Source organism: Lacerta agilis, chromosome 17 (assembly GCF_009819535.1).
Source record: "Lacerta agilis isolate rLacAgi1 chromosome 17, rLacAgi1.pri, whole genome shotgun sequence".
Lineage (NCBI taxonomy): Eukaryota > Metazoa > Chordata > Lepidosauria > Squamata > Lacertidae > Lacerta > Lacerta agilis.
Window position 1 is genome coordinate 22,261,194 of NC_046328.1, and position 19,972 is coordinate 22,281,165.

A 19,972-nucleotide genomic window follows, 5' to 3' on the forward strand; every position below is an offset into this window, starting at 1 on the left:
CAGGCAGGAGCAACACTGCATGGGAAAAGGGGGGCAGAGCCACAGGAGCTGCTTGAGCAGGGGGCCTCTCCTGATCCTCCCATTGTTTTACTCTGCATTTTAAATTATTGGCGTTCGTGTTCAAAGGTTCATGTCATCATACTTTGTAAGCTGCTCAGAAGCAGCCTTTGAAAACTGCTTAGAAGCGGCAGTGGCTTTTTTGTGGCAGTTCCCTGTTTATGGGATGCTGTCAGGGATTGGACTGAAGAAGAATGGTGGGGGCCGCCCCCGCTTCTCCTGAACCTTCCCGAGAACTGGAAGACAGCATAGATTTAGAACAGTGGTTTGCAGAGGGGCATAGTTGAGAGGCTGCAGAGGGCAGAAGCTGGGAAATAATTGGAAGATGAGCAGCAGGAAGAAGAACAAGCACCAGGGGAGAGACAGCTGACAGACTCAGTGTCTTTGGAAAGCATTCCTGACCCCCCCCCCCCCTCACAGAACAAGGCGTGCATTATGGCTAGTAGAGCAGAGAGCTCAGAGATAGAAATCTCTGATTAGCCAGCTCAGGGGTGACGTAGAATAGGGACGATGTAGGGGGGTGGGACTGTACTTGGAGGAACGCCATCGTGACATAGATACAACATTCCTTTGTGTCTCTCTGTGAATACTGAATAAATTACGTGGTAAGGACTCTTCGTGTTTTCTGCATTTTTGGCTGCCACCGGGGGAGGGATAGGATTCCCTGAACCTTGACAGATGCCCTCCTCGGAGAGGTGCACCTGTGTTCCTCATCAGTGACTTTCAGGAGGAATTTGAAATTGTTTCTGTTTCCCCCCGAGATCACTGTTTTTAGACAGTTTTTAACTGTAACTTTAAAAAAAAACTTTTGTTATTGATCTGTTTGCTACCCTGCGATAAGAAAGGTGAAATACTACTATTATAATTATTATCATTAGTGGTATAAAATTTAAATAATAATAGTAATTTAGGAGGGCAAGTCTTGCTTCAAGGCCGTTCACCAGTGTTTTGTGGACAGGACTAGGTTCCCTTCTGCTCAGGAGTATTTTGTAGTATGTATTTCTTTCTTTGTGGCACGTATAACTTGCCTGTTGCCCAAAGGGTCCCAGGTTGTGGTACACATACCTTACTGATAACAATATATCGGCTGAAACCGAAACACAGAAGCCATCATACAATCTCAATAAGAATGACGGCACAGCAGAGAGAACCAGAATAAAAACACATTCACCGTGTAAAGAGGTGTATCTTCACCTGCCAACACGGTTGAAGCATGACACACCTCAGAGGGGAAGTTGTTATGAAGATACGGAGCCACCACCGAGAAGGCCCTGCCCATGCACATCGCTGGGTGATAGGATTACAAGCAGGGTCTCCCCTGTAGATCTTAAATATAAGGGCAGGATGATAAAAGAAGTGGTGTATGCCAGAATGTACCTTGGCTCCACTCCTTGAATAAGTGGATGCCCTCATTTCTCTGTGGTGATGAGTAGCACCCACACTTGAGATGAAACCATGTTCTCCAGAAGTGCCCAGCATCTGTGCGGGGGATTTCTCCAGCAAAAGGAATCCAAGAGCAATGGAAATGCTGTGCACCCTCCCCCATATTCCTATCCTTTCTCCCTTTCTCTCCAGGGGTCCGACGCTCATACACTTTTGGACTAGCCGGGGGCGGCTACGAGAATCCTGTGGCACAGCAAGTCAGTGCGGAGCACGGAACCAACAGTGGCTGGTGAGGCCTCCTATGTTCTAAACTTGAACGGCTGATGTAGCATGCGGATGTGGGCTTTCTGGAAAGCTTTGAAAGTTGTGGGGGGGGGGGAGAGATTCTGGAAATGTTTCCCTAAACTCATGGCTAAGTTAGCATGTTTATAATGAAGTAATCACTTGTATTAAACAAATACCTTCTTCTCGTAATAATCATTAGTAAGCAAATCTTTTCTTTAAATAAAGATACACTGCAATCCTATACCCACTTAACTGCAAGGAAGTCCCACTGAACTCAATGAAGCTTACATCTCAGTAGTCATTTATGATTGCGCTTTTGGGTGGTTTGAACATTGCTGCATTCAAGGCTTTCCTGGAACATTTGATTTTTGTTGAAATACTTGTAAATCTTTTAAAGATATGATAGCTCAGTAGCATATATTCCCCTCATTCGACATACAGTCAGGGTAAACCTGTTGAAATCAATAGACATTAGGGGACCCTCAATCATTATCTTGATCAGGGTTTCCCAAACACTGAGCTGCATAGATAAATGGCCGGACTCTGTATAAGCCACTTCCTGTGTTCCTTGTCTAATGGTTTTAGGTCAGGCAGGAGTCATAGCTCAGTGGAAGGCACATCATTTGCATGCAGAAGGCCCCAGCTTCAATTCCTGGTGGGGCCAGTTAGGGCTGGGAGAGCTCCCTGGAGCCCTGAGGCCAGTCAGTGCAAGACAGTACTGAGCTACACCAACAAATGGCCTGGCTCAGTTTCAGGCAGCTTCCTGCCTTCTTCCTATGTTAATGCGTCAGATTGTGACTGGGGAGACCCAGTTTTGAATCCCCCGCTCAGCCATGATCTCAGTCCAGTCACCAGATCTTAGCCTTACCTACTCATGGGGTTGTTGTGAGGATACATTAGTTGATGGCAAGAACCAGGGAGCTACTAGCGGGATTGTAAACTTAATAAAGAAATAGCTTGAATTGGTATCATGCGTTGGTTATCCGAAAGTAACTGATGGTGAAATTGTGGGGAATCTGTGGCCCGTCAGATGTTGCCGGACTCCAACTCCCATCAGCCTCCAGCCAGCATGGCCGGTGGTCAGGGTTGATGGGAGTTGTAGTCCAGCAACATCTGGAGGCCTGCAGCTTCCCTATTCCTGATGTAAGCAAACTCCCGCTTATAGGACCTGTTGGTTGCACTGGGATACATGCCTCCCATCATCAGCTTCTCCCGGGTGATCGCTGCCCCATCACACTTCTCCTCTGTTTGCTTTGACAGGGACAGGCATTCACATTCCTCCAGCTTCAACTCTGCAGAGGTGCCGGAAGGGACGCCTGCCCTTACACTGCTGCAGCCACGCCCCGTGGTTCTTCAGGGCATGCAAGTGCGCCGGGTGCCACTGGAAATCCCTGAGGTGAGGCCCTGGGATCCAGGTGGCAACACTGAAATCGCTTGGGCTTCCTCGGAAAGAGCCCTGGTTGGGTTGCATCGCTTTGTAATTTTGTAAGGCCTCAAATGTGGGAAATTACAGATAGAAGAGGTATAAACCTGTAAATAAGCAGCTGGGTCTGTTTGCACTTTTAAGCTCTCCTCATTGCTTGGGTGGTAAGACCTGCTCGGCGTGCCGGCTCTGGAAGACTAGGGATCTTGCAGGAACTCAGATTGCCCTGTGAGATCTCATGAGAGCATCTGAGAGCTGTTACACACAGCAGGCCTTCCCCGCTAAGCAAGGCAGAGAGCTTAAAAGTTTTTTCTGTGCTGGGTAACTCCAAGGGAATTGGACACAAAAGAGCTTTGCATCTCTCTGCCTTGCTTGGATGTAACTTGCACAATTTCAACCAACCTGCCCTCAACCACATGTGGTTGGAATTGCACAAGTTATATGTGTGTAAAATGCAGCCATACTCTATTTGATTTCCCAAGTCCTCGTCCAGCACACTGACCACTCTACCACACTGGCTTCCTAGAGTACTACTGCTATGGGGCAGCTCTATAAATTAAGTAGGTAAATAAGTATGGGGAAAGCTAAATGTCACTTAGAGAAGGATCTGAAATAGTTTACTTGAAGTTTGTTTAATTCTGGATTGATGTTTTCATGTGTTGTATTTTAAAGGAAGAAAAATCGGTTTACAAAGCGGTATAGAAATGAAAATAATAATAATAATAATAATAATAATAATAATAATAATAATAATAATAATATACTCCCCCAGTTTATTGCAATTGTGAAAAACAGGCTTAGCAGAATTCAATTTTTCTAGGGGGAAAACTGAAGGAGGCAGGGGCAGAGAGATTGAAAAGCAAGAGAAAATTGAGAAAGGGGGCATTATTTGCGGGTTCAGCTTTTACTTTCTGGCCCGGAGGCGAAGTCTCTTTCCTGTTCCTTTTTAATGGTTTTGGGGGTGATGGGATGGGTCCTGAGTGGAGTGGCAGAACTGACCCAGTTAATTGGCTGTTTTCTGCAGTTCGACCTTCTGGACCAGGAATCGCTGCACGAATCCCAGGAGAACACACTGATGATTGAGGACAAATGCCACCCGCGCCAATACTACAAGTTCTGGGTGCTGCCCGGACGCTGGATGCGAGTGCGCTACGACCGCCTGGCCTTGCTGGCTCTGCTGGACCGGTGAGTGAAGCACCCAGCTGCTTGTCCGGCTGGGATCCCGACATGCCTGTCTCCCCAGTGATGCCTCTTCCTGCAAAAGGTGCCTCTGGGCATATGCCAGCCATAAAGGTGCAAGATGAGGTTGGCAAAGTATCGCAGGTTACTGCTGAATGGAAGACTGGCACCTCCTTGGTTACAAGCTGTCCAGATCCTTGCGTTTCTGAAGCCTCTTTGCAACCTCAGAGCTTTGGAAAGCTGTAGCCCAAATGGTCGCATCTGCCAGGGAGTCACAAGATACGGATTTGCTCATGAGCCCTTGGGTGGATTTGGACAATACTTTTGAGAAAAATAGCAGAACCCTTTTGAAAACAAAGCAACCCCCTGCCTGTTTCTGATCTCCACCCTGTCCCTGGAATGCCGCTTAAGTGTGCTGAAAGGTGAAAACTGGGCTTTCCGATTCAACATAAGGAAGCAGATCTTAGTTGCACGATTTTCTAATGACCAGCCAGGATGGAACAGTTCAAGAAGAAGTCCCTGCTGCCTTGTGATGATGGGAGCAGCCCCTGCTTCCCTCTTCTGCTGCCCATTGCTGCCAGGTGGCAGTGGATGGTCAGTGATGCTCCGTTCTTCCTCCGCCCCTCCAGGAACCGGCGAGTGGCAGAAAATGTGTTTGTGGTGGTGCTGGTGAGCCTGGTAGCTTTCCTTGGATACCTCCTCCTCCTCCAGGGCTTCTTCCGGGACATTTGGGTGTTCCAGTTCTGCGTGGTCATCGCCAGCTGTCAATACTCTCTGCTGAAGGTGAGTCCGTGGAGCCCTGTCTGCGGCTGAGCGTGTAGCTTTGCCATTCAATGAGTGGATTTTCAGTACTGGTCCCCTCTTCCCCCGGTTGTCCTGAGGGTGCATTTTCTCTGCAAAGAGACCTGGTGTATCTAACCCCCCGCCCCCCTTTCCTGACATCTTTTTTTTTTTCAGAGTGTCCAACCTGATGCTGCTTCGCCGATGCATGTGAGTATCAAACTGCTGGGAATTTGAGCAGGCTTGAGAGAGAGTGTGTGTGTATGTATGTGTGCACGCATGCACCAGGATAGCAGAAATGGCTTTGGTTGGTTAAGGATGCTTCCCTTGGATTCACTTTTGTGCATGTTATGTGGAATCAGTTTATTAGTGGGCCTCATGCACCCGAGAGCTGGGAGCAGGAGGACAGGGCAGGAAGCACCATGGGGGCAATTGCTCTAAACCAGGTGTGGGAAACTCTGGCCTGTGGTCCAGCCTTGTTCCACCAGGGTTTCCAGTTTGATCCGCAAGGTAGTTTACTCCCTGAAAGCATGCCCACCGGTCAATCAGCTGGCACCACCTCAATGGGTGGGTAATGCCACCTGATAGGCTGGGCATTGGAATGGATCTTTAAGGCCCTGAATGGCTTCTTCCCTGTATACCCTGAGGAGCATCTCCATCCCAGTCATTCAGTCTGGATACTGAGATGCAGCTCCAAGGGTCTTCTGGCAGTTCCCTCATTGCGGGAAGTGAGGTTGCAGGGAACCAGGCAGAGGGCCTGTGGAATGCCCTCCCGTCAGATATCAAACAATTACATGACTTTCAGTAGACATCTGAAGGCAGCCCTGTATAGGGAAGATGTGAGTATTTGATGCTTTATTGTGGTTTTCTAATTTGCTGGAAGCCACCCAGTGTGATTGGAGCAACCCAGTCAGATGGGCAGCATATAAAATAATAATAATAATAATAATAATAATAATAATAATTATTATTATTATTATTATTATTATTATTATTATTATTATTGAAGGGGGATTGACTCACCCACCGATGGGCAAGGGGGTTCAGTGCTACCTGGCTCGGGTGCATGAGAGACCTCCCCATTTTTCACACGATCAAACTCTGCAGGAAGTTGATGGGCAGGAAGCTCAGTCCTACCTTGTTTGGACACAGGAGGTTCCCAAGTGCCCAACAGCCAGGTGATTTCCGGGCACAATGCCAGCCACTGCACAATGGATTTTAACAGCCAGGTAGTGGCATCAGAAAAAAATAAATACGGGGGGGAGCACAGAAGAGGCAAAGTATATTTCTAGGTGGATGAGTTGTAAGATCTCTGAAAGAAAAATGACAGCATGTTTACTGACTGGAGGAGTCCAGCTTACCCCCCTCCTGGTGCCACCAGTGGAGACATATGACCTGGCAATCATCCAGCATGCTAATGAAGAATGGGAGGGGGCTGATAAGGAGCCAGCCCCCTGCTCTCCGCTGCCTTCCTCTGTGTGCATGAAAGATGGCCTTGGAAGGCAGAAATGAAGCAGTCCCTGCCCAGAGACCTCGCAGCCTTGTGCTAGTTGCTGTCCATAAGAGGAAGCATCCCTAGCCCCTGCTCTCAAGGGGGCTTTTCTGCTTTCCCTTCCTCCGGCAGGGGCACAACTGGATCATCGCCTACAGCCGCCCCATTTACTTCTGCGTGGCGTGCCTCTTGATTTGGTTTCTGGACTTCTGCGCCCATGCCATGCCCCTCCCACCCGTCTCCTTCTACAACCTCACCCTCTTCTCCGCCGGCTTCTTCTACTGCGCCCGAGATGTGGCGATCGGTGAGTGGCTGGCGGGGTGGCCCGTGGCTGGCGAGAGAATCCCCAGGCGGCTCACGGGGTCATTCGAATGTCTGTGGCTTGATTCCGTTTTTTCTTTTCTCACCCAGTTTTCACCCTCTGCTTCCCGGCCATCTTCCTCTTTGGACTCCTCCCCCAAGTCAACACTTGCTTCATGTACCTTCTGGAGCAAGTGGACATGAACATCTTTGGTGGAACAGGTGCAGAGAGAAGAGGGGAAGGGTGAAAGGGGCAGGGCTGGGGGTGGGTGGGTGGGGCTGGGGAGGTCTTGGGGTTCTGCTGGAGGTACAGAGCACATTCCTCTTCGTCCTCCCTGGTTCGCGTGAAAAAATGGCAATGCTTTGCTGAGCTGAGCATCCATAGTGGAGCTGGGTATGGACTGCAGCACTTCAAACCATGGGTCCAAGATGGGACTCCCATAGTGCAGGCTGCAAGAGGCGCTACGGAAGGTGGAGGGGCTCGGAACTGAGGGACTGGGTCAGGAGGTCCATCCACTCGTAGCTGTGACTCCACCCTGCCTTCAAACCAATTTGTCAGCCCCTGAAATGTTTTAAAAGCTCTCCCTTGTCTTCCTCCACTGTCCTGATCTGTTGATGCAGAGGCAGGTGGAAATAACAGGGTCAGAGGTACACTGAGGAGTGGGCTGCACCTCCTCCTCCACTCCGCCCACAAGAATTAGTGTCCTAGAACTGTAGGGCCTGGAAGGGACCCCCAGGGTCATTTAGTCCATCCCCCTGTAACGCAGGAATCACGCCTAATTGTGACTCTGCAGGGATCGCCGTGGTGGGGTACTGGTTGCTGGAAGCCACAGGAGGCGAGAGTGCTCTTGTGCTTGGGTTGTGGCTGCAGGAGTGATATGGGGCAGATGAGAGGGAGCCAGCGTACAACGCCCTGCTTGTGAGATTAGCACTGAGTGCTTATCTGCTACTGGGCCAATTTTAAGGTGTTGGCACTGACAAATAAAACCCTATTCAGCTCAGGGCCCAGGTCGCTTTAGAGAGCACCTTATACAACCCAGTACATTGCTGTGGTCTGCAGGAAATTTTCTCCTGCAAGTTCCTAAGATCTCAGAAGCCGCCTCTGCAGTAGCTCAGAGGAGCAGGGCTTGTAGCCCCTGTTCTGTGGACTGTTCCTGTCCAGAGATGACACCCAGGCACCCACGATCCGCACTGTCCAGAAACAGTTGAAGACATTTTTGTTCCGGCAAGCTCTCCCTGCTAGATAAGTGTGTCTTACCTATGAGTTTCTACTTTGTTAGGGTTTCAGTCTTGTTTTAAACCTACTTGTTGCTTTTGTGCTTTTAACTATTTATAATTATTGTGGGTAAATCACCTTGAGACAGTGGTTTAGAAGGCAATTGATACATTAATTGTAATAATATAGTCGTACCTTGAAAGTTGAATGGAATCCGTTCGACTTCCAAAATGTTCAGAAACCAAATCGTGGCTTCTGATTGGCTGCAGGAAGGTCCTGCAGCCAATCAGAAGCCGTCAAAGCCACATCAAAGGTTCGGGTTCCAAAAGAATGTTCACAAACCGGAACACCCACTTCCGGGTTTGCGGCATTCGGGAGCCAAAATGTCCGAGTTCCGGGGCGTTCGGGATCCAAGGTACGACTGTAATGATGATAATTTATGGTGCTGCTTTCTCTCTCTCTTTCTCTCTCTCCCCACCCACAGCTGCCACCAGTCCCCTCACCGCCTTTGTTGCTCTCCTGCGCAGCCTCCTCGTGGCCGCCCTTCTGTATGGTTTCTGCCTTGGGGCCATCAAGGTACCTGACTTTTGTGGGGAGCAAACGGGCCAGACTTGCCTTTGGGGAATGGGCCGGGGCTGGGTGTTGGCATTGAGCTCCAAGGCAGGTTCAGGTGGTTTGCTTTTTGGTCACACTGCAACCTTTTGGTCTGAAGCAACGGTGCCATCAGATCAGGTCTAGGTCGGGGCATCCGCTTTTGGCTGTCTGCTAGGGCTGTGTATTGCTGGCTTTGAGTTTCAGGCGGGGGCTTTGAGGGTGTTGCGGTTTCTCTGAGCCTGATTGGCTTAGTTTCTCTCCCCTTTGCTCTCTCCCAGACTCCGTGGGGTGACCAGCACGTGCCCGTCCTCTTCTCCGTCTTCTGTGGCCTCCTCATGGCACTCTCGTATCACCTGAGCCGCCAGAGCAGTGACCCTACTGTGCTCTGGTCTGTATCCCACCCGGGATGGATGGGGAGTGCAACTTGCAGCAGCAGAGAGCATGGAGGGAGTTGGGACTCCTGAGTGGCAGGGAGACAATTCCAGGGTGGGGGGGGGGGTGGAGAGCAGAGTTTGCTATCAATAGCTGCTGGGAGGTGGAAGGACGAGAGAGGGGAGGATTGCTGGGGACAGTGGTGCAGATTCCTATGGGAGGTGGTGGACTCGCCTTTCTTGGAGGTTTTGAAGCAGAGGTTGGATGGCTGTCTGTTATGTGCAATCTAGTTGAGATTCCTGCGTTTGCAGGGGGTTGGACTGGATGACCCTCGGGGTCCCCTTCCGACTCTACAATTCTGTGATTCTATGACTCCCCATTGATGTGGGAAGAGGCATGAGCCTGCTGGGGATTTCCTAACCCTAGTTCTTCTCTTCCCTGTTCGTTTCCCCCGGACGGGACAGGTCTTTGATACGGAGCAAGCTTTTCCCTGAATTTGAAAACCGCAATGTGGAGAGCCCCCCACTTGGAATTAAGGATCCGCTGCCTGAGAAACTACGCAGCTCCCTGGTGAGTAAGGAGGCTTGAGGAATTTGGGTGTGTGTGTGTTCAAAAGCTCGCCTGAGGCACAGCCCCCAAATTCATTTGCAAATTGGGCGTAGTCTGCACTGAGCCAGGCGTCGGGAGGAGAGCTGCCTTTTTAATTTTTATTTTCCATGCAACATCCCAGGGAAGGGTAGCACGCTATCACCCCCCGGGGAATTTCCATCCACATTTTAAAGCAACGGTGATTCTTCGCTTCTCCAACCGGCTATGAGCTGTAAAATTTAAAAAGTAGGGGGAGTGGGGAAGTTGAAATACAGCCCATAAACTGCCTTTTATGTGGATTAAATAAAAAAGACCTGCGCTTGCAAAGGGGCTATCTGTTGGTCACGTGCAAAATAGATGTGGTTTGAGTTCAGGCTGCTCTGTCCATCCCTGTTGGTGAGGTGGGTGGGGCAGCAGCCTGAAAAAGGAAAAAGAAGGGGGTCTGCCCTATGCAGTTTTACTTCTTCACTGATAAATGGTTTCCTAGCAACGGGCCGTCCCAGAGTGGTCCATCAGCTTAAAACAGGTTGATCGCTATCTACTGTTAGATCGACCAGTGTCTGTGGTGGATCGTGGGATCCTTCCCCCCCCCCAAAAAAGCTCAACAACTTTGATAGATCACTGCCATTTATTTTATAGTGGGAGTAGATCTCAGTCTCTTGAAAGTTGGACATGTCTGGCTTAAAATATCGACATAGTAGCGATCATCCATAAGAGAAAGCTGTGATGGGCTGTGATGGAGGGTGTGGGGCTCAGGTGTCTGTGTCCCAGATGCAACCAGTCAGCCACCTCTAAAGCAAAGGGCGATGTGCACAGAGAAAGTCCCAGCTTCTCACTTCCTCTTCCTCCTCGCCCCTACGCAGCGGGAGATCCTTCACTCAGACCTGGTCATGTGCCTTGTCATCGCTGTCCTGACATTTGCCATCAGTGCCAGCACCGTCTTCATCGCTCTTGAGGTACCCGTGGGAAGAAAGGCGTAGCGTTGGTGGGTTTGGGAGACAGTGGCTCCATAGGAGCTTGGGTGCTGCTTTGTGCAGGGAGTGTCACTGGTTGCCAAGGAGGTGCCCAGCGCTCCAGAGCCAAAAACTTGGAGATCTGTGGGGTCTGGTGATGTCACAGGTTTGCTGATGTCTGGATTGGAGCCAGTGGGGGTGGTGGGGGTGATACTAGAGGTAGAAGGAAGGAAGGCAATCATAGAATCATAGAGTTGGAGGCGACCCTGGCAATAATCTAGCCCAACCGCCTGCAATGCAGGAATATTCAGCTGTCCCATACAGGGATTGAACCTGCAACCTTGGTGTTATCAGCACTGCACTCTAACTGACTGAGCTATCCAGGGAATAGTTGTGAAGGCCTAGAAAAAGAATTGGGTTAGGGGATCAGGTGGCAACCCCCCCCCCCCCGCCCGAGAATTTTAAAGAGAAAATTGAAAACCTCCTGCGAACCATGTGTGAAGGGACAATCAGGGTCATCTAGATTAAGAGTCTCATGCTCTATTGACAGCTATTTTCTGCCCAGCTTGTTGACACCAGTGTCCCCCTGCTGCCGACCCCCAGGCAGTCCAACAGTTCTTTGAGCTGCTCACTTAGATAACCCTTGGCAGGTAGGCATTACTTAGTCTAGTTAGTAAGCCTGCACACATAGTAGAAAAACAGTGAGCAGGTGCTCTGAGCTAACATGCGTAACAGAGACCCTTTATGTGCCTGCATTGTACTTTATTGCATTGCCCGCCTCTCGTTCTGCCCTTCCCAGTCTGTTCTAGGTTACGTGCTCTACGCTTTGGCCGGCCTGGTGGGCTTCGTCACTCACTACCTGCTGCCCCAGCTGCGGAAGCAGCTGCCCTGGTTCTGCCTCTCGCAGCCGGTGCTGAAGCCACGCGAGTACAGCCAGTTCGAAGTGCGCAGTAAGTACCCCGGGTACATGTAAACATGATGTTCCTCTGAGCTCTTGAGCAGGGAGAGGCTGCCTTTGGAGGGCTCATTGCTCTCAGCTCAGCCCTGGGATGGTGCAGACATGGGATGATGCCTTTGTGCACCTGGACTTCTTATGACACAAAGCAGAGCTTTTAGGTAGGCTTGAGACGCAGTGCAGCAAGGCTTGAGCCCCCAGGGAAGCACTGTTGCTCAATCCCTGCCATTTCTTGGTAAGGCTGGGAGAGACACCCCTGCCTCTAACCCTGGAGAGCTGATGCCGATCAGTGAAGACAGTCCTCAGCTAGATGGGCCAAGCAGGTGAGATTGAGCATCATCTTATGTTCCTGTGTGCCTTCCTCCACTCAACGTCTTCCAGGTGCTGCCCAGCTGATGTGGTTTGAGAAGCTCTACGCCTGGCTACAGTGTGTTGAGAAATACTTCATCTACCCAGCTGTGGTGCTCAACGCTCTCACCATCGATGCCCACTTTGTCAGCACTCCTCGGCAGGACAAGTTCTGCATCTAGTAAGTCCCACTCCCACACTGGGCTGCAACTTCATTGTACAGTGGGAGGGGCCACTGTGGTGGACTTTCCCTCCCTCCCTCTCCTTCTCTCTGTCAGCTTCTGCACTTCAGGGTAGAAAGCTGTCTTAAGGGTTCTGTAGTGCCAAATATGTTTACACCAGGAAAACATGACTCCCTAAGACTACATTTGCACTGTATATATTCAAAGCTGTATGATAACAACTTCAACAGTCATGGCTTCCCCCAAAGAATTCTGGGAGCTGTAGTTTGTTACGGGTGCAGAGAGCTGTTAGGAGCCTCCTTATTCTCCTTATGGAGCTGCAATTCCCAGACTTCCCCGTGAAGAGAGATAAATTGTTTAAGCTCTCTTGAGAATTGTATTTCTGTGTGGGGAATATAGTGGTCTCCTAACAACCTTCAGCGCCCTTAACAAGCCACAGCCCCTGGGATTTTGGATGGGGGGAACCATGACTGCTTAAAGCGGTATCATAGCGTTTAAAAGTATGTTGTGAATGTGGTCTTTTCCCACCTGGTGCCTTTCAGAGGTTTTGAACCACAATTCCGATCAGCATGCTAACTGGGGCTGATGGCAGCTGTAGCCTAACGTATCTGGGGGGGGGGCACCAGGTTGGGGAAAGCTGCTCTAAATTATGGCTGTCAGAAAACCCTTGTGTAACTGCATCATTTTCAGAATTTGTTGTGTGCTTGCTGATCACAGGGATTGGGTGTGGGTGTGTACTTGGGCCATGAGCACTGAGAAACTCCACTCGTGCCTCTTCCAACCATTTTTTTGACTTCTGAGATGTCTACATAACTTCCAAGCAAAGGGTAGCAAATGATCAGCCTAAGAAGCCAATATCCTTAAGCATACCGAATTTGCAATATGAAATCCTGTGCTTGCTCACCATTTGCTCAGAATGATCTAATAGCATTGGCCGTTGAGGGCCAAGACTGGATTTTTGTGTGTGTACTTCTGTTACTGCCCAGGCTGAGGAGTTAGAACTGAACTGAAAGTGTGTGCTTATGTTTGTGTTTAAGTGAGTTTCTAGCTGTTGCGTTTATGAAGCTGTGCTTTGAATGTCAGTGGGCTGCACCTGGCAGAATCCCAGAAGCCAGAGCGTACCGGGAGGGTGGGGGACTGAGGGGAACTTTTGTGTCTGCATTTAGCTCTTGGGTTCTCCCCACGAATAGCAGGAGCGGTGTGCATAGCCTGCAGAAAAAACATTTTGCAAAAGCTTTGCACGATCCATTTGTGATCAGAAATCATGAGCGCTGACCTCCAAATGCCTTTGGCTAGCAATAAACTTTGTGCAATGAACCTAGGTTTCCCTTTTTATTTTTTTTTTGCTGGGGGTGGAGGACAGATGCACGAGTGACATATTCTCTCTTCTTTTCCCTTTCCCCGCCTCCCCTCTGATCCCAGTTGCCGAGCCCTCCTCATCACCATTGCAGGCATGAAACTTCTGCGCTGCTCCTTCTGCTGCCCCCCTCAGCAGTACGTCGCCCTGGGCTTCACTGTCCTCTTCTTCCAGTTTGACTACAAGCAGTATTCCGAGCGCTTCCTCACCGACTACTTTGTCATGTCCATCCTCTTTAGCAAGGTGGGTGCTGACCTGAACCCCCCTCTCCTGTCGGGAGGAGAGTCCTAGAATCATAGAGTTGAAAGGAACCCTTAGGATCATTCCTGCAATTCAGGAATATGTAGCTCTCCCATACAGCGATGGAACCTGCAACCTAGGCATTATCAGCACCACGCCTGTGGTGAAACAGGCAGCTTTGCTTGGGGTCCAAGGGGCTAGGATAATGCATTGCAGTGCCTTCCTCTGACTTGGTGCCATTCATTTGGGAAGTGATAGCAGATCTTCTATGAACTAATATCAAACTCCTTCTCTGAGTGTGAATTCTTGTATTTTATTCATTCATTCATTCATTTATTTGATTTCTGTTTCTCCTTGGAGCTCAAGGTGGCTTCCCCTCCTCCCCATTTTATCCTCACAGCAACTCTGTCAGGTAGACTAGGCTAAGAGACAGCGAATGGCCCAAGGTCACCACCCAGTGAGCTCCATCACTTACAAAAAGAGCAAATTTGAACCCTGGTCTCCCAGGTCCCTAGTCCAGCACTCTAACCACTGCACGACATTGGCTTTTACATAGCCAAAAGAAATTCCACTGTCCGTTCACAGCAAGGAAGTATCACCAGGCTCAGGAGAACTCAAAAGTTTGCAGGGAGGGAGGGGAACCTCAAACAGCCCAAAGTAGAATTGAGTGTGGCTCAGTGTCCGTGGAATGCTAGCTGACTGTTGGGGAAGGGAAAATGGATGGTGTGGGAAAGGTGAATGGAATGGAGTATCCTGCAAGGTGGCACGGCTGGCTGGAGCTATGAACTGGAGCACTTTGCACTGCAACCTTCTATTGCAGTTACCACTGGTATCCAGTGGCTGGCTCCATCCTTGCAATTGAGGAATTGGCTCGTTCTAACACGGTAGTTCCTGTTTGCGTCCTGCGCTCCTGAGTTTAGATTGCCTTCTGTTTATTTACTGATTGGTTGGTTTTATTTTTATTTTTCAGTAGATCTGTGGCCTGCATTTCAACTGGCATTCCCAAGGCAGTTCGCAACATACAAAAATGCAGTAAACCCATTAGCCGCCTTACAGTTTAAACAAAGGCAAACCAAAGGTTTCTGCTGCTGCTGCTGCTGCTGCTGCTGCTGCTGCTGCTGCTGCTGCTTTTAACCATTTGTACCTCTCATTCCTTTTCAGTGGATTGAGGAGGGAACCCAAGAGTTTTGGGTTACCCTGTCCGGAGGACTGCACAATCATTGTCACCCGCTATCTGGAAGGGCTTTTTGTCTTCTTTACCCGATAAAAAGCCAATCCCTGGCAGCATAGCAACTCAAAAAGGAAGGAAGGAGTTTTGGAAGTGGCATGCAGTGCAGTCTTTGATGAGGAGTGTCTGGTGCAGGTCAAAGAGGAGGGGCAGGGGAGCAGGACAGGCAGGGACTCCCCAGATTGTGGACCAACCCATTGGGAATAGGGGAAGGTGACCCAAGACTTCTGATGGGCAATTTTTCCTTTATCAAATTCAGGTGGGACCTGTCCCTTAGCCATCCCAGTCTCTGGAGTGGGGCAAATCTGCTCCCTCTCCATCTGATCCGCTAGTCTCTACTGCTAGACTGAGCTCCGTGTGGGTAAACTTCTCTGTTCTTCTTTTCCCGCACCCCATCCCCTCTCCAGCTGTGGGACCTCTTATACAAGCTCCGGTTTGTGCTCACCTACATCGCCCCCTGGCAGATCACGTGGGGCTCTGCTTTCCACGCCTTCGCTCAGCCGTTCGCCGTACCTCGTATCCTTTTCCTATTGCGGCAGACAGGGGGTGGGGGTGGGGGGCAGCACATTCAGAGTTTTTCTCAGTAATATTAAATTCAATTCATTTTAAGAAATTTACTTGGTGGAGGAACGCTTGAGTGTTTTACAAATGATGAGCGATGCAAACGGGAATAATTCCCCCTACTCCGTTTCTGTCCTCTGCTCTCAACACAACCCCCGTCATCCAACACGAGTGGCAGCAGACTCAGGACTGCACATTTAACCAGTGGGATTCACTGCCACATGATGCTCTGGTGGGCAACATAAGCTGCTTCTAGGAAGATTCGATTCATCAGTGACTCAGTAGCTTGAATTGGAGCTGCCACGGTCAACATTTTTACTTGTTTCCTGTTATCTATACCCCCAACTTTCCTTCAAGGAGCTCAGCATAGTTCTCCGCCTCTCTATTTGATCCCCAAAGCAACTCTGTGATGTAGGTTAGGCCGAGAGAGACTGTGACTGGCCCAAGGTCGCCCAGTGATCTTCCTGGCTGAGTGTGGGTGTGAACCCTGGTCTCCCAGATCCCAGTGCATCACACTCGTTCCTACAGTACACTGTTTTGGTGAATGCTGGAGACAGAGAGCAGCTGGCTGGCTGTAACTTTCAGCACCTGGGGTGTGCTTACATTGGACACTGAACCAGCAGCAAGAGTAGCCGGGTATTTGACTTTGTCCTTTTTGAACTTGACGCTGACGTTTCCTTGACTGCTGCCTGCCTGTCCAGACTCTGCAATGCTGTTTGTCCAGGCTGTTCTATCTGCTCTGTTCTCCACCCCTCTCAACCCGTTGCTGGGCAGCGCCGTCTTCATCATGTCCTATGCTCGCCCCGTCAAGTTTTGGGAGCGCGACTACAAGTGAGTGCTGAGCATGTTGCAGGGAGACCCTGGAGCCGACCTCCCTTGCCACTCGGCCGCTTATTATTATTATTAGTAGTAGTAGTAGTAGTAGTAGTAGTAGTGTGTGCCCATCTGACTGGGTTCCCCAGCCACTCTGGGTGGCTTCCAGCAAAATATTAAAATACAATAATTCATCAAATATTGAAAACTTCCCTAAACAGGGCTGCCTTTAGGTGTCTTCTAAAAGTCAGATAGTTGTTTATTTCTTAGACATCTGGTGGGAGGGCGTTCCACAGGGCGGGTGCCACTACCGAGAAGGCCCTCTGCCTGGTTCCCTGTAACTTCACTTCTTGCAGTAAGGGAACCGCCAGAAGGCCCTCAGTGCTGGACCTCAGTGTCTGGGCAGAACGATGGGGGTGGAGACACTCCTTTAGGTATACTGGGCCAAGGCCGTTTAGGGCTTTAAAGGTCAGTACTGACACTTTGAATTGGGCTCAGAAACGTACTGGGAGCCAATGTAGGTCTTTCAGGACTGGTGTTATGTGGTCTCGGCAGCCACTCCCAGTCACCAGTCTAGCTGCCGCATTCTGGATTAGTTGTAGTTTCCGGTTCACCTTCAAAGATAGCTCCACGTAGAGCGCATTTCAATAGTCCAGGCGGGAGATAACCAGAGCATGTACCACTCTAGAGAGACAATCCACAGGCAGGTAGGGTCTCAGTCTCCGTACCAGATGGAGCTGGTAGACAGCTGCCCTGGGCACAAAATTGACCTGCGCCTCCATGGACAGCTGTGAGTCCAAAATGACTCCGGAGTGAGCTTTCTACAATAGGGACGTAAACGTTGCCTTGCATGGAGACAGGTCATTGGTCCATCTAGCCCAGCATTGTCTACCCCAGGGGTGGGGAACTCCCATCATGCCTCATCACTGGCCATGCTGGCCAGGGCCCATGGGAGTTGTAGTCCAGCGATGTCTGGAAAGCCACAGGTTCCCCACTCTTGGTCTACACCAGGGTTTCCCAAACCTGGGTCTCCAGCTGTTTGGAGACTACAATTCCCATCATCCATGTCCACTGGTCCTGCTAGCTAGGGATGATGGGAGTTGTAGTCCAGCAACCACTGGAGACCCAAGTTTGGGAAACTGGCAGTGGCTCTGTCTGTTTAGAGTTTCAAGTGGGGGACAATTCCCAGCCCTACCTGGAGATGGCAGGGACGGAGCCCAGAACCTCCTGCTTGCAAAGGGACTCCTCTGCCACTGAGCTACAGCCCTTCCTCACTGGATCACGGGGTCCATGCTCTTGGCCTCCCTTCCTCTGGAGAAAGGTCTCATCTAGGGGTGGGCAATGCTTCTTTTTTGCCAAGGACCACATTCCTGCTGATTGTGGGTGGGACTGGATCCAGGGGTGGGCAGGCCAGATCCAGAAGTGGGTGAGCTGCCCCCTTTTCTCTCTCCCTCCCTGCCCTGGGGGCTGCTGTGGGAAAAATAAAGAGGTCCGAACTGATTACTTGCAAAGACATTTCTAAGTCAGGCTGAGGACCACAGGTTGCTCCCCCCCACTTGTCTAATCTCTCTCTCTCCTCCTCAGCACCAAGAGGGTTGACCATTCCAACACCCGACTGGCTACGCAGCTTGACCGCAACCCAGGTGTGTTTCCAGGGGTGGCCCCCTACTGGAGAGCTTGAGGCTGGCGGCAGGGCGGGGGGAGGCACAGAACTGTTTTCTCCAGCTCCTAGTGCACTTCTTATGTCAACCTGGTCTAAAAAAAGGCACTGTACCATAAGAGTAAATCTTGTGCTTTAGTTCCATGGCTGTTTTCCAGCTCTCCGTTCACCTTTCTATGTAAATCCGCACATTTAAAATGATTTTGCAGTGCAATCCTAAGCGTGCTTTCCTGTAAAGGAAATCCCACCGCCTTCCGTGCGTCTGACTCCTAAATAAGTGCTGTTTCGTATCCAGACATTGCCGGCTCGAAGGACTAAAGGCCATATTAGATGTAACTTTAGTGCAGCCACAGAGGGAGTTTGAATTTGATAGGCACAATGATGGGAGGTGATTAATGCTTTTTCCACAAGTCACCTGTCCCTTGGCTGCAGTTCCTTGTTGGAAAAGCAGGATGCATCCGCTATGCCTGCTGTCTCTGCCTCTGCTTATAAACATAGGCACTTCCCAGGCTAAAGCGCAGTACGGTTGATAAAAGAGCTGGTGCACTGCTTAAATGGTATTGGAGTGTGAATGCCACAAGGTCATAAGGGCACATAGGAAGCTGACTTACATCCTGTCAGGCTAATTTTCCATCTAGCCCAGTATTGCTGATTCTGGCTGGCAGCAGCTCTCCAGGGTGTGAGAGAGAACCTTCCCTAGTCCTGCTGCGTCAGATGGCAGGGACTGATCCTGCAGCCCTTTGCCCACAAAGCAGGGGCTCTATCTCTGAGCTGCATTCCCCATCCCTGAAGGTAGGAGACTGCCTTACACTGAGTCAGGATCTTTGACACTGGCTGGCAGTGGCTCCTTGTGGTCTCGGGCAGAGATAAGTTCTCGTCGGCTGATTCATTTAGCTTTCTGGGAGTTTCTTGGGTGCAAAGCAGGCGCTGCAACACTTGATCTGCCATGGAAGCCAGCAGCAGTCATGAACCACGGGCAAAGAAAACCCTCTCCCCTCCTTTGCCCAAATCACTAGCCTGCCTGTTGTGGAAGGAAGCCCTTCTGGGTTCCGAATGATGAGGGCAGAGTTGGGAATCCAACATTATCTGGAAGACAGCTCTTCTCTGCCTCCCCTGTGCTTTTGCTACATATTTGTGCTCATGTGGTTTCCCCCATTCGCAGGTGCCGATGACAACAACCTGAACTCCATCTTCTACGAGCACCTGACACGCTCCTTGCAGCACACGCTCTGCGGGGACCTGATCCTGGGGCGCTGGGGCAACTACACCACAGGGGACTGTTTCATCCTGGCCTCGGACTACCTGAATGCCCTCGTGCACCTCATCGAGATTGGCAATGGCTTGGTGACCTTCCAGCTGCGGGGCCTCGAGTTCCGTGGTAAGTCGGCAGGGAGACCAAAGTGATGGAGAAGCCCAAGTTCTTCCTGCTGAATCTTCCTGGGACAGAAGACTGCTCCTGGGGCCGATGGGAAATGTAATTCAAAACATTTGGAGGGCCCCAGAAGACTGGATTACAGCTTCCACCTTCCCTGACGGTTGGCTACACTTGCTGGAGCTGATGGGAGATGGATGCCCAACATCTGGGCTGTCCCTGGTCCATATTGTCGCACACACACAGACACACACGCGTGTGCACACACACACACACACTCAGGGTTTCAGTAATGGTCTTTCCCAGCCTTGCCGGGAGATGCTGGGGACTGAACCTGGCACATTTTGGCCCTTGGCCCTTGACATCTGGGCATAGGAAGCTTCTTTATATCAAGTCAGACTTGATTTGCCTATTCAGCCTTCCAGTATTGCCTACTGCAGCCTTCTGCAACCTGGTGCCATCCTGATGTTTTGGACTACAGCTCCCATCAGCCCCAGCCAGCTTGGCCAGTGGTCAAGGATAATGGGAGTTGTGGTCCAAAACACCCGTAGGTAACTAGGGTGCAGAAGGCTGGCCATTGTTGTTATTGTTGTTGTTGTTATGGCAGTTGTTCAACAGTGGAGCGCTCACCCTC

General features: G+C 50.4%; 1 protein-coding gene across 2 annotated transcripts in view; it reads left to right on the forward strand.

Annotated features, from left to right (window-relative positions):
* The window catches only part of PCNX3 (pecanex 3), a 48,404-nt gene that overhangs the window by 15,718 nt on the left and 12,714 nt on the right, over nt 1–19,972 (forward strand). For both annotated transcript variants that reach the window (XM_033136419.1, XM_033136420.1), the window contains exons 9-26: nt 1,633–1,729; nt 2,986–3,121; nt 4,173–4,333; nt 4,957–5,110; nt 5,285–5,317; nt 6,732–6,903; nt 7,011–7,121; nt 8,600–8,691; nt 8,988–9,097; nt 9,546–9,651; nt 10,533–10,625; nt 11,422–11,572; nt 11,959–12,106; nt 13,530–13,707; nt 15,340–15,448; nt 16,195–16,324; nt 17,891–17,949; nt 19,129–19,344. In XM_033136419.1, coding sequence (XP_032992310.1) covers nt 1,633–1,729; nt 2,986–3,121; nt 4,173–4,333; nt 4,957–5,110; nt 5,285–5,317; nt 6,732–6,903; nt 7,011–7,121; nt 8,600–8,691; nt 8,988–9,097; nt 9,546–9,651; nt 10,533–10,625; nt 11,422–11,572; nt 11,959–12,106; nt 13,530–13,707; nt 15,340–15,448; nt 16,195–16,324; nt 17,891–17,949; nt 19,129–19,344 — 2,256 coding nt within the window. The remainder of the gene's footprint in view (nt 1–1,632; nt 1,730–2,985; nt 3,122–4,172; nt 4,334–4,956; nt 5,111–5,284; nt 5,318–6,731; nt 6,904–7,010; nt 7,122–8,599; nt 8,692–8,987; nt 9,098–9,545; nt 9,652–10,532; nt 10,626–11,421; nt 11,573–11,958; nt 12,107–13,529; nt 13,708–15,339; nt 15,449–16,194; nt 16,325–17,890; nt 17,950–19,128; nt 19,345–19,972) is intronic.